Source organism: Scyliorhinus canicula, chromosome 4 (assembly GCF_902713615.1).
Source record: "Scyliorhinus canicula chromosome 4, sScyCan1.1, whole genome shotgun sequence".
Classification (NCBI taxonomy): Eukaryota; Metazoa; Chordata; class Chondrichthyes; order Carcharhiniformes; family Scyliorhinidae; genus Scyliorhinus; species Scyliorhinus canicula.
In genome coordinates this window covers 138,780,911-138,795,484 of record NC_052149.1, presented here as the reverse complement: position 1 = coordinate 138,795,484, position 14,574 = coordinate 138,780,911, and the positions used below count along the sequence as shown (strand labels likewise).

The 14,574-nt window shown below is 49.2% G+C and overlaps 1 protein-coding gene across 1 annotated transcript in view; it reads right to left on the bottom strand.

Annotated features, from left to right (window-relative positions):
* lman2 (lectin, mannose-binding 2) overlaps window positions 1-14,574 on the bottom strand; it is an 82,113-nt gene that overhangs the window by 15,938 nt on the left and 51,601 nt on the right. The window contains exon 4 of the mRNA XM_038795254.1: window positions 8,759-8,838. Within this exon, the coding sequence (XP_038651182.1) occupies window positions 8,759-8,838 (80 nt within the window). The remainder of the gene's footprint in view (window positions 1-8,758; window positions 8,839-14,574) is intronic.

Genomic DNA, 14,574 nt, shown 5'->3' with positions numbered 1-14,574 from the left:
CACCGAGGCACGGCATGGCGGCCGGCATAGACCAGGGTGCATGGGCGCAGTGGGCACAGGAGCAACAGGAATTCCTATGGGGCTGCTTTGCTGATCTTAAAAAGGACATCCTTGCCCCGATGAAGGTATCAATAGACCAAATGATCGCAACTCAGGCGACACAAGGGAAAGCAATTAAGGAGATGGAGAAAAAGCTGTCCGACCATGAGGATGAGTTGGTTGTATTGGCCCTTAAGGTGGAGGCGCAGGATGACCTCCACAAGAAGTGGCAGGAGAGGCTGGAGGACCTAGAAAACAGGTCCAAGAGACAGAACTTGAGAATTGTGGGCCTACCCAAAGGTGTGGCGGGGTCGGATGCGGGAGCATTTGTGTCCAAGATGCTGGAGACGCTGATAGGGACAGGGGTATTCCCTCGACCCCTGGAGCTGGACAGGGCGCACAGAGCCTTCGCAAGGAAGCCCAAGGCCAATGAACCGCCGAGGGTCATGGTGGTGAGATTTCATCGCTTCTCGGACAAGGAACTTGTCTTGCGGTGGGCAAAAAAAGAACGGAGCTGCAGGTGGAAGAACAGCGTGATACGCACCTACCAGGACCTGGGTATGGAGCTGGCCAAGAGGCATGCTGAATTCAACCGGGTGAAGACGACCCTCTTCAGCAAGAGGCTGAAATTTGGGATGCTACACCCAGCGAGGCTATGGGTCACGTACAAGGAACGGCATCACTATTTTGAGATGCCGGACGAGGCGTGGTCATTCATCAAACAAGAAAAGCTGGACTTGAATTAAAGGACAGTTAAGCTTTGGTGGAATGCGGCGGTGGGGCTAGGTAACACAGTACCGTTTCTAATATGAGATTGTATACAATGTTGGGTGCGTGTAAGGGCTGTGGTGGTGGCTGGAGGGTGCAGTGTTTTCGGCAAAGTTGAGATACGGAGGGGGGAGGGGGCCCTGTACTTAGTGCGATTTTTCGGGAAGTCGGAGCCTTGATTCAACAAGCATCTCCTCACGGGGCAATGTTTGTGTCTTCTGTTTATTTTTCGCTTCGTATTACTATTTACTCACTGGGGCTGGAGAGGTACGTTAATTGGTTTATTCATGTGGGGAGAGGGGTCTGGACAATAAGGCAACAGTCTGATCGGCGCCAGGGTCAGCATGGGTCTGCTGACTCTCGGGAGCGTAGTTGGGGGTGAGCAAGTGCCCAGCTGGTGCTTGGTGGGGTGTTTTGGGTCGTGGGGCTGTTGGGGGGGGAGGGGGTATGCTGCTTTGCTGGCAGAGGAGGTATCACTTTCGGGGTACCAATTGAGCGTCGGGGGCGGTTGCTCCCTGTGGGGGCACTCGAGGAAGCGAAGGGCGATAGCTCGAGGTTGGCCAAGAAAGGGCGATGGCGAGTCGGCAGGGGGGTCGGTTAGCCCCCCGTCCAGGCCGATCACGTGGAATGAAGGGTTTGAATGGCCGGTCAAAAGAGCGCGCGTGTTCGCGCATCTAAAGGAGTTAAAGGCAGATGTAGCAATGCTTCAGGAGACTCGCAGATCACAGGAGATTGAGAAAGGGATGGATAGGCCAGGTGTTCCATTCAGGGCTGATTCGAAGACCAGGGGGGTAGCAATTCTGATCCGTAAGGGTGTGGCATTCGAGGCTGGAGAATTGTGGCAGATAAGGGGGGCAGGTATATAACAGTGAGTGGAAAGTGGGAGGGGGTCCGGGTGGTGTTTGTGAACGACTACGCTCCGAATTTGGATGATGTGGAATTTATGAGACGCATGCTAGGCAAAATCCCGGACTTGGAGTCACACAACCTGATCATGGGGGAGACTTTAACACAGTCATTGGCCACGAGCTGGACCGGTCGAAGTCCAGGACAGGGAAGCGACTGGCAGTGGCTAAGGAACTGAAGGGTTTTATAGAGCAGATGGTGGGAGAAGGTGGATCCCTGGAGGTTCGTGCGGCCGAGAGCAAAGGAGTTCTCTTTTTTCTCCCACGTTCATTAGGTTTATTCCCGCATAGACTTCTTTGTCTTGAGCAGGGCGTTAATCCCAAAGGTGGCGGGGACAGAATACTCAGCAATCACAGTCTCGGACCATGCCCCGCACTGGGTGGACGTGCGGCTTAGTGAGGAGAGAGGGCAGCGCCCACTCTGGAGACTGGATGTGGGGCTGCTGGCGGACAAAGAGGTTTGCGGGCGGATTAGCAGGAATATCCAGGATTACCTGGAAACAAATGATACTGGTGACGTAGCAGCGGCAAAGGTCTGTGAGGCTTTGAAAGCCGTTGTCAGAGGGGAACTCATCTCAATTCGATCCCATAGGGAAAAGAGAGAAAGAGCGGAGAGGGAGAGACTGGTGGAGGAGATACTCCGAGTGGACAGGAGATACGCGGAGGCCCCCGAGGCAGGGCTACTGAGGGAGCGGCGGATTCTGCAGGCGGAGTTTGAACTGCTGACCACAGGGAAAGTGGCAGCACAGCTGAGGAAGGCAAGGGGGGTCAGTCTATGAGTATGGGGGTAGAAAGGCTAGTAGAATGCTGGCACACCCAACTACGAAAGAGGGAGGCAGCCTGGGAAATCGGGGGAAATAAAGAATAAGGAGGGTAACACGGTCTTGGATCCAGGAGGGGTGAACGGAGTCTTTAAAGAGTTCTATGGTAAGTTATACGAGTCGGAGCCGCCGACGGGAGCGGAAGGGATGAGGCAACCTTTGGACCAGTTGAGGTTTCCAAAGGTGGAAGAGGATCTGGTGGTGGGGCTGGGGGACCCGGTTGAGTTGGAGGAGATTGCCAAGGATATAGAGGGCATGCAATCGGGTAAAGCCCCGGGGCCGGACGGTTACCAGATAGAATTCTAGAAGACATTTTCGGAAATATTGAGCCCACTCCTGATGAGGACCTTCAATGAGGCTAGAGAGAAAGGAACCCTCCCCCAACAATGTCACAGGCCTTGATCTCACTCATTCTTAAACGAGGGAAGGACCCGGAACATTACGGGTCATGCAGGCCGATTTCGCTTTTAAACGTGGATGCCAAAATGCGAGTTAAGATTCTGGCCACAAGAATTGAGGATTGAGTTCCAGGGGTGATAGAGGAAGACCAGACTGGCTTTGTTAAAGGCAGACAACTCAATACCAATGTCCGGAGACTTTTGAATTTTATTATGATGCCCTCAGAGGGAGGGGAGGCGGAGGTAGTAACACCGACAGGCGCAGAGAAAGCCGTGGAGTGGGAGTACCTGTGGGAAACGCTGGGGAGGTTCGGGTTTGGTGAGGGCTTTATTGGCTGGGTGAAATTGCTGTACCAGGCGCCTGAAGGAAGCGGATGTACAAACCGGCTGAGGTCGGGGTACTTCGAGCTTCACCGGGGAACGAGGCAGGGGTGTCCCCTCTCCCCGTTACTATTTGTCCTAGCTATACAACCACTAGCTATGGCGCTGGGACCTCGAGGAACTGGCGGGGACTGGTTCCGCGGGGGGGGGGGACATCGGGTCTCGCTATACGCGGATGATTTGCTCCTGTACATTTCGGACCCTGTGGAGGGGATGGGGGAGGATCTGCGGATCCGGAGGGATTTTGGTACTTTTTCAGTGTACAAACTGAACATGGGAAAGAGTAAGTTGTTTGTGATCCAGGCCGCAGGGCAGGAGGAGAGACTGAAAGAGCTGCCACTCAGGATGGTAGAGAAAAGTTTTCGTAACCTGGGTATACAGGTGGCCAGGAAATGGGATGCCCTGCATAGGCTCAACCTGACCCGGTTGGTGGAGCAAATGGAAGGGGACTTTAAAAGGTGGGGCATGCTCCCGCTATCACTGGCAGGGAGGGTGCAGACTGGGGGGTTGGCGCAGCCGAACTTTCGCAACTACTACTGGGCGGCCAATACAGCTATTATTAGGAAGTGGGCGATCATGTAAAGGTACTAGACTGGGAGTTTTGATAATGGCTCCTTTGCCGTTCTTGCCAACCCGTTAATCCACAAGTCCAGTGGTGGTGGCGACAATGCGGATCTGGGGACATTGGAGGAGGTACAAGAAAGTGGAAGGAGCGTCGGTCTGGACCCCGATATGCAACAACCACAGGTTTGTCCCCGGGTAGGATGGCTGGTGGGTTCCAGAGCTGGCAGACATCAGAAGGATGGGAGATCTGTTCATAGACGGAAGCTAGAAGACAAATTTAATCTGCTGCCAGGAAACGCCTTTAAATATCTGCAAGTATGAGCCTTCCTGAAAAAACAGGTAGTGGCCTTTCCGACGCTGCCGTCACTGAAGATACAGGACAGGGTGGTCTCTGGCACCTGGGTGGGGGAGGGGGAGGGTGTCGGATATCTACCAGGAACTGCAGGAGGAGGAGGAAACCCCGGTGGAGGAGCTCAAGGGCAAGTGGGAGGAGGAGCTAGGTAAGGAGTTGGAAGCGGGTCTGTGAGCAGAGGTCCTAGGCAGGGTTAATTCCTCTGCATCATGTGCCAGGCTGTCTAATTCAATTTAAGGTGGTTCACCAGGCACACATGACGGCAGCGAGAATGAGCAAGTTTTTTGGGGTAGAAGACAGTTGTTTGAGGTGCAAGGGCAGCCCTGCAAACCATGTCCACATATTCTGGGCATGCCCGGACCTTAGAGAGTTCTGGCAAGGGTTCACGAGGGCAATGTCCAAGGTGCTTAACACTCGGGTGGTGCCGAGTAGGTTTTAAGAAGCCTCTTAAATGAGGAGAGGGGGAGAGAGATAGAGAGGTTTAAGGATGGAAGTTCAAAGCCTTGGGCGTAGTCATTTGAAGGCACTGCCACCAATGGGAGTGTTGTAGTGCTGGAGGACATCACAGAGATTGGGTTGTAGTGCAAGGTCTGGTGGGGAGAGTCAGGAAGAATTTGGAAATATGGAAGAGAACTTTAGAATATCGGTATGGTGGCACAGTGGTTAGCACAGCTATCACTGCACCAGGAACCTGATTCCGACCTTGGGCAAGTTTGCTGCCCATGTCTGCGTGAGTTTGCTCCGGGACCTCCCGTTTCCTCCCACAGTTCAATGGTGTTTGTGGAGGTGGATTGGCCATGCTAAATTGTCCCGTAAGTGTCCAAAAGGTTAGGTGGGGTTACTGGATTAGGGTGGGCCTAGGTAGGGTGCTCTTTCGCAGGATTGGTGCAGACTCAATAGGCCAAGTGGCCTTCTTCTGCACTGTCGTGATTTATGATTCTGCTGGACAAAAGGCAACATAAGTCACCAAACACAGGGATGATGGATGAACAGGGCTTGGTCCGAGTTAGGATGTGTACAGCAGAGATTTGGATGAGCTCAAGTTTATGGATGGAGGAAGACAAGATGCAACCTCGCAGAGCAATAGAATCATCAGCTTTGGATTGCACTACAAAGAGATCAGCACCTCAATTACCACAATTTTAAAGAAGGTCTTTGAGGCAAGGCTTCCCAAATAGTGGGTCACAAGCCTGAGCAGAGTTGCAAGATGAAATTGTGGGGTAACGAGCTCAAAGCCAGAATTGGCTGTCATGAAACTCTGACTGAATTCGAACAGCTGTGATGCCTCCTGTTTTCATGCTTTGCAACCCTAAATCCACATTTGTTAAAACCTTCACAAATTTCCATTCTAGAATCACATTTGGGGCATTAAAATGTGGTCACTTGGTGAATAAGTTTGGGAAACACCACCTTCAGGATTTGGCAAACAGACTGGGGATCAAGAAAATACTGTGAGGTTACCTGATTGAGGTCTTTAAAATTACCAGGAGTTGGTAGGGTAGATTTAGAGAAAATATTTTGATGTATGAGAGTGTGCTAAACTAGAGCACTCAATACGAGATGGTCACAAATCCATTATGGCATTCAAGAGAAACTTCTTTACCCGAAGAGTGGTTAGAATATAGAACACGATACCATTGGGAGTGATTGAGGCAAATTGTATAGCTACATTTAAGTGGAAGCGAGATAAACAGAGGGAGGGAGAAAGGGACAGAAGGATGTGGGGATGAGCTGAGACGATGAGTGGTAGAACAGGGGTTCTCCATGGGGTATCTGCAACAAGATTGTGTAGTGTCATCAAAAAATAACCAAAGAATGTATAGACAAAAAGAATGATGCAATAATGGATCAGAATTGTAGTCAGGACAAGTGGTAACTGAGATTGTCATCAATCAGAGAATGACATCCATTCAGAGTAGATTAGAGCTGGAGTCTGCGAGGGGATGACAGAGTGAGGTAACTAAATACATCTAATTTCCCCAGAGAGAAGATTCGGTGTACCAAGTCAGTTAGCAAAATTCCGTGTGTCCATGTTTTGATCATGTTTCTGATTCCTTCTTAATTCAGCCTTTTGATTGCAATGTGATTTCACCTCCCCACTTCCTTTGCTCTTTTATTTTATTTCTTTCCCCCAGTTTTGCTTTGATAATTTCATGGAACTTCTTTGATGCTACCCAAGTGGCAGAATTCAGTGGTGTGGGCTGTGATCACGAACTTGATCCTGCAGATGCAGATCCAGAAGCTGGAAAAATCTCACGGTAAGTGGGTAAGTCAGTAGTGCTTGTGGAGGAAAACCCCCATTCTGACCATTGATGTGATATAGATCGGAACCTGGGGTCTATTCTATGTTCCTTAATGGTACATTATTAATGAAGCAGTTGTATTCCAGTCAAGTCTTTCTTGGTCACTGTCACGTGCTTCCAAGCATGGAAGGGGAAAATGGCACCTCTAATTAAACTGATATTGTGCAGAAAATTCTCCAAATGTTAAAATTTCCTGAATTTATGAATACTCATTAGTGACTCCAAAACCCAGCTGGTTCCCTGTAGTGCTAATATGTGCGACTACAGTTCCGTACCTAATAACTGACTCTTAATCCACTCAAAAACAATCCAGTTCAGAAAATGTCAGTACAAGGTTCAGAAATAGGGAGTACCATCACAAGTGCGACAGTATAAGGCGGCATACCACCATCCTCTCCAACTAGGATTGGGCAATAAATACCAGCCTTGCTATTGGCACCTACAGCCTACAGTTCAGTAAAATGACTCACAAACATCTTCAGGTGGTTTCCACCTGAATGGCACCACCCTGGATTCCAGCACTCCATCCCTGGGTTTGATGGATTCCACATGGTCAATAGAGGTGTCTAACTGCTGGGTGAGGTACTGGTGAATGAACTCACTGCTGTTTGTACTGGTGGCTGCAACTGGAGGTAAGAACCATGATTGTTGAAAAGCGGCGGCCTTCTGGCAATCATTTTAAAAAAATAAACATTTTATTGAGGCATTTTTGGTACAGTAACAAGAACAAAATAAACAATATACATGAAACCATAAATATAGTGCAAAAGCCATTTACCTCTCGTACAGGTCCCATCCTTATTGACCCCCTACTCTAATCTGAACTACCCCCCCACCACCACCGTCGGCAGATGATTAATTTCCCGCAAAGAAATCGACGAATGGTTGCCACCACCGGGTCAACCCTAACAGTGACCCTCTCAAGGCGAACTTGATTTTCTCAAAACAGAGAAAGCTAGTCATGTCCGATAGCCAGGTCTCCGACTTCGGGGGCTTTGAGTCCCTCCACGCTAATAGTATCCGTCTCCGGGCTACCAGGGAAGCAAAGGCCAGAACGTCTGCCCCTTTCGCCTCCTGGATTCCCGGGTCTTCTGACACCCCGTAAATTGCCACCTCTGGACTCGGCGCCACCGTATTTCTTAACACTGTGGGCATGACGTCCGCAAACCCCTGCTAAAATCCCCTAAGCTTCGGACATGTCCAAAACATGTGGACATGGTTCGCCAGTCCTCCCGCACATTTTGTGCACCTGTCCTCCACCTTAAAGAATCTGCTGATCTGGGCCACTGTCATGTGAGCCCGGTGAACAACCTTAAATTGTATCAGGCTGACCCTGGCACATGTTGCAGACGTGTTGACTCTACTCAACACATCTGCCCATAGACCATCCTCTATCTCACCTCCCAGCTCCTCCTCCCACTGGTGCTTCAGCTCCTGCGTCTCCTCCGACCCCATAAGCTCCTTATAAATGTCCGAGACGCTTCCTTCTCCTACCCACCCTCTGGAAACTACCCTGTCCCGAATCCACCTTAGTGGTAGGAGCAGGAAGGTTTACACCTGCTTACAAAGGAAGTCCCGCACCTGCAGATACCTGAATTCATTACCCCTCGCCAACCCAAACTTTTCCTCCAATGCCCTCATACTCGGAAAGCTCCCCTCTATGAACATATTCCCCATCCTCTCAATCCCTGCTCTTGGCGATCATTTTTATGTGACATACAAATGCACAAGGCCATTCTGATACATAAAATCATGTAACAATACAGTGCAGGAGGCCGTTCGGCCTATCGTACTTGTGCTGGATTTTTGATAGGGCTACCCAATTAGTCCCATTCCCCTGCTCTTCTCTCCATAGTCCTGCAAGTTTCTCCTTTCCAAGTATAGATCCAATTCCTTTTTGAAAGTGACTATTAAATCCTCTTCCCCATCCTTTAAAAGCAGCGCTTTCCAGATTGTAAAAACTTGCTGTGTAAAAACAAACCCTCTTCTTTGGTTCTTTTGCCAATTAGGATAAATCAGTGCCCTCTGGCTACTGATACTTCTTTCACTAGAAAATGTTTCTCCTAATTTACTCCAGCAAAACCTTTTATTGTTTTGACCATCTCTATTTTCTCTCTAACCAGTGGTTTGTAAGGTTTTTGCATAATTGCTATGAATCTAAGTGAACATGAATAAAAAGCAGGGTATGGAATGAGACGATCAAGTCAGGATATCACCTGGCACTCACATCAGCACTCTCATCATTTGGGTACGTGTCTATGAACATTCCTAAGCCGTGGAACTTATCTTTGCTTCCAAACACGGTACCTGCAGGTGAAAAATAGGGAATTAGTTACACTCTTGTACTCCCACTACGAATGTCACGATAGGTTTCAATAAGGAAAACGGTGGCGGTGTAATAATGTCACTGAACTAGCAATCCAAAAACCGAGGCTAATGCTGTGGGGGACTGGGTTCAAATCCTACAATGCTAGCTGGTAGAATTTTAATTAAATTAATTCACCTGGAATTGAAAGCTAGTCCCAGTAATGGTTTTGCAAAAAAGCCACAGAGTTCACAAATGTCCTTTAAAGAAGGAAATCTGTCATCCTTCCCTGGTCGAGCTTACACGTGGTCGACTTTTCACTGCCCTTTGAAATGGCCGGGCAATTAGGAATGGGCAACAAATGCTGGCTTTGCCAACGACACCATATCCCGTGAAAGAATAAAGAGAAATAAACATAGAAACCAGCCCTTGGTCTGACATACTGTACCCTGAAAAGGAAAGCAAAAATGAGGCAGGTGGGTGGGGGTGGGATTCAAGAAACATTCGACAGACACAAGTTCACACACATGACAGCAAACAACAGATTGAGTGACCGCACTCTTGTGCACGGTGCCTCACCTGGATTATTAGCTTTATTCTTTCATGTGGAGGACAGGTTTTACATAACAACTAGTTTACACAAGGATGCCATGGCAACACATGCAGTCATGTGTCTACAGGGCACGATGACCAGACCCAGAAAACAAACAAAAACCACAGCTGAGGAACATTTAAAAGCAGACTAACTGGCTTTCTGGAGCTAACCAAGCCACAGCTGGGACCGAGAACCTGCTGTGACGGGGAAAGGGGAAACAAAAATCAGACCGAAATCCTGATCACTTTCCAGTGACAGTGCCCCATCCCACTCAAAATTGCTGGGTGCGGAAGTCCGTTGATTAGATTAGGCTGGCAAAATAAGAAAAACCTGTCCCTTGTTGTTCAGTTTTGCCTTCACTGAGCACTGGCCTTTGTTCTCCCATTAACACATTCTGCTATCATACCTTTTGCCACTATTAGCATTCTTCGGTCCTCAAAGGCACCATGAGCATTCCCTTTATGTCCATGACATCTTTGTCAATGTCTCCTTTGCTCCAACCTATCCCTGGCCTTCTGTTCTGCTCCATCTTCTCCACCCTCCTCTCCAACTATAACATTCATTATATTTCTACCTCTGTTCAGTTCTGTGGAAGGATCACATGGACTCAAAATATTAACTCTGCTGCTCTCTCTACAGATGCTGCCAGACTTGATGAGTTTATCCAGCATTTTCTATTTTTATTTTTTTTTAAATTTTGGTGGCAGAAAAAAATAGGCAAATCAAGTTAACATCAAATCCAATACTACCCAACATGTAGTCTATATTGTTCGCTTACGTACAGAAAATATTTTGAAAAAATGGGAATAAGAGCAAAGTGACAAAATTAATCAAAATAAACAGCATGAAATAACTTTATTGATTCTAAAACTATTTGATGACTCAGTTGAGAGTATAAGATAAATAAACAGAACGCTGGTTTAATAAACCTTTCTGCCAGCTCAGTCACTCACTTGAGGAAGCAAGGGAGGAGAAAGGCCGAAGGGAGGGGGGCATCCAGGGCCGAGGGGAAAAAGGCATCCAGGGCCGAGGGGAAAAAGGCATCCAGGGCCGAGGGGAAAAAGGCATCCAGGGCCGAGGGGAAAAAGGCATCCAGGGCCGAGGGGAAAAAGGCATCCAGGGCCGAGGGGAAAAAGGCATCCAGGGCCGAGGGGAAAAAGGCATCCAGGGCCGAGGGGAAAAAGGCATCCAGGGCCGAGGGGAAAAAGGCATCCAGGGCCGAGGGGAAAAAGGCATCCAGGGCCGAAGTGAGGGAGGCATCTAGAGATTTGTGGCAGATGAAGACAAAGTTGTCAATGGTGGAGCAATTAAAATTGGGAATGCTGAAGAGGCCAGAATTGGAGGGGCGCAGATATCCCAGAAGGTTGTCAGGATGGAGGAGATTATAAATATAGGGAATGACCATGCCATCGAGGGATTTGAAAACAAGAATAAGAATTTTAAAATAAAATCATTGCTTAACCAGGAGCCAATCCAGATTGCTCAGCACAGTGGTGATGGATGAATTACCTCAAGTTTGCGGTGGGTGAACAGTAGGAGGCAGGAGCAGGGGCTGGTTTAGCGCTGGTTTAAGGCTAAACAGCTGACTTGTAATGCAGAACAATGCCAGCAGTGCGGGTTCAATTCCCGTACCAGCCTCCCCGAACAGGCGGCGGAATGTGGAGACTAGGGGGTTTTCACAGTAACTTCATCGAAGCCTACTTGTGACAATAAGCGATTATTATTATTATTAGGAGTGCAGTGGAATAGTCAAACTTAGGGATGAACAATTCAGTCAAAAGGGGCAGTAAACTCTACACCGAAGCAGTCGATCAAGAGTACAATGTCCAAGTAAAGCTGCACACCAGATACCAAGTACAGATCCCTATGACTGAAAGGATTGGGATGGAGTTTTTGTGACTTATCAATGGAGAATTCCAGCTTGTTCAAGTTCCCATTCACTGTTACAAATTGTACATTTGAGTGACATTTCAGAAAGTGATCAAAGCAACCAAATGTGTCTTTTGTTGGTTAAGTTCCTAAAGTGGGACTCCCAATGGTGTCCACGGAATGAGTGGTCGCACATTTGGTGGCGCCCGCTAGAGGTGGATCTTTTCGGTCTTTCTCCACCCAAATTGTGTGGTGTTTGGGGGCAAAAGGTGCACGAGTCCCAGGGAATGTAATACTCCTCTGGTGGGGCTGGTGTATGGCTCATCAGATGAGGAGTGCCACAAAGAAGAGAGTATAACTGGAGCAAGAAGGTTTTTTGTGGTGCGACACAGAAAAGATGACGGAGGGCAAGGGGGCAGTGCTGCCTGCTCAGTGGTCGATGAAGAAGCACCGTCACCCTCCTCACCTTCATGTCTAACCCAGAGTAGAACACCTGCCCCACCCATCCTTTCCTCAGCCTCGTCTGATACCCGGTGCAGAGATTGGGACCCCAATTGGGTCAAGGGCGGTCATGGACGGGGTTGGTGTGATATAGGTAGGTAAGGCCCTTGGTCCGGACGGGTTCCCAGTGGAGTTCTACAAGACATTCAGTGTGGAGTTGGGGCCTCGGCTTGTGAAGATGTACAATGAGGCGAGGGGTAGAGCCCCCCCCACCTACGTTGTCACAGGCGTCCAATTCCCTGATTTTGAAGAAAGATGAGGACCCGGAGCAGAGTGGGTTGTACCGCCCGATATCGTTGCTTAATGCTGATGCAAAGTTGTTTCCGTGCGGATAGGGGAGTGTGTGCCGGAGGTGATAGGAGAGAACCAGATGGGATTTGTGAAGGGGCGGCAGTTGTCGGTGAATGTGTGTAGTCTGTAAGTTTGACTAATTATTATTGGGCGGTAAACATAGTAATGGTGGGGAATTGGCAGCGGAGGAAGGGTCGGTGTGGGGGCAGATGGAGGCAGCATCATGTAGGGGTACGAGTCTGAGGCCACTGTTGTTGGCGCCCCTTCCATTCCCGCCGCTCCGGTACTCCGCGAGTCTAGTGGTGGCTTTAACATTGCGGGTGTGGAGCCAGTGCAGGCAGCATTTCGGGTTAAAGGGCATGTCGTGTGGGCGCCAATATGTGATAATCACAGGTTTGATTTGGCAGGTCCGCGGGTGGCGGCAGGTGGGGATAGGGTACTTTAGAGACTTGTTCATAGGGGGAAAATTTGCAGATCTGGAGGAGTTGGAGGAAACATACGAGTTGCCAAACGGGAATGGTTTCAGGTATCTGCAGGTGAGGGATTTTGTGAGGAGAGAGGTGCCATTCTTCTTGAGGCTGCGCCTCCAGTACTGCAGGATAAACTGCTGTCGGAGGATGACATTAGGGAGGGGAGGGTGTCGGATATCTACAGTGAGATGATGGAGAGGGAGGGCGCATCATTGGAGGAGGTTAAGCTTAAATAGAAGGAGGGGTTGGGTGGGGAGGTGTGGGTCAGAACGTGGAAAGAGGCTTAACATCGTTGTGCGTGAGGTTAAACCTCATCCAGTTTAAGATGGTGCATAGGGCCCACATGATGACTGCGAGGATGAGCCGGTTCTTTGCAGGGGTGGAGGATAGGGTACTTTAGAGACGGTGTGGTGTGCGGGAGGGCCTGCGAATCACACCCACATGTTTTGGGCATGTGCGATGTGGAGGGGTTCTGGCAGGAGCTCTCGGATGTGATGTCCGAGATTCTGGGTGTGGGGGTGGCACCAAGTCCGGAGGTGGCAATATTCGATAATCCAGGTGAGGAGAGAGGCCAACGTATTGGCTTTTGCCTCCCTGATAGCCCGGAGACGGATCCTGCTGTGCTGGGTCTCAGACATGTGGCCAATCCACCTACCCTGCATATCTTTGGGCTGTGGGGGTGAGACCCAGGCAGATACAAGGAGAGTACACAAACTCCACACGGACAATGACCCGGGCAGGGATTCAACCCGGGTCCCCAGTGCCGGGAGACAGTAGTGCCATCCACTGGGTCTTCATGCCACCCTTGGGATAGAACAAAGAACAAAAAAAAAGTACAGCGCCGGCATCTCCACATCAGAAAGAAAAGTACAGCACAGGAACAGGCCCTTCGGCCCTCCAAGCCGGTGCCGACCATGCTGCCCGTCTAAACTAAAACCTTCTGCACTTCCGGGGTCCGTATCCCTCTATTCCCATCCTATTCATGTATTTGTCAAGATGCCCCTTAAACGTCACTATCGTCCCTGCTTCCACCAACTCCTCCAGCAGCGAGTTCCAGGCACCCACTACCCACTGTGTAAAAACTTGCCTCGTACATCTCTTCTAAACCTTGCCCCTCGCACCTTAAACCTAAGACCCCGAATAATTGACCCCTCTACCCTGGGGAAAAGCCTCTGACTATCCACTCTATCTATGCCCTTCATAATTTTGTACACCTCTATCAGGTCACCCCTCAACCTCCATTGTTCCCGTGAGAACAAACCGAGTTTATTCAACCGCTCCTCCTAGCGAATGCCCTCCATACCAGACAACATCCTGGTAAATCTCTTCTGCACCCTCTCTAAAACCTCCACATCCTTCTGGTAGTGTGGCGACCAGAATTGAACACTATACTCCAAGTGTGGCCTAACTAAGGTTCTATACAGCTGCAACATGACTTGCCAATTTTTATACTCAATGTCCTGGCCAATGAAGGCAAGCATGCCGTATGCCTTCTTGACTAACTTCTCCTCCTGTGTTGCCCCTTTCAGTGACCTGTACACCTAGATCTCTCTGACTGTCAATACTCTTGAGGGTTCTACCATTCACTATATATTCCCTACCTGCATTAGACCTTCCAAAATGCATTATCTTACATATGTCCGGATTAAACTCCATCTGCCATCTCTCCGCCCAAGTCTCCAATCTAAATCCTGCTGTATCCTCTGACAGCCCTCATCGCTATCCGCAATTCCACCAACCTTTGTGTCGTCTGCAAACTTACTAATCAGACCAGTTACATTTTCCTCCAAATCATTTATATATATATTATGAACAGCAAAGGTCCCAGCACTGATCCCTGCGGAACATCACTAGTCACAGCCTCAAATCAGAAAAGCACCCTTCCATTGCTACTCTCTGCCTTCTATGACCTAGCCAGTTCTGTATCCATCTTGCCAGCTCACCTCTGATCCCATGTGACTTCACCTTTTGTACCAGTCTGCCATGAGGGACCTTGTCAAAGGCCTTACTGA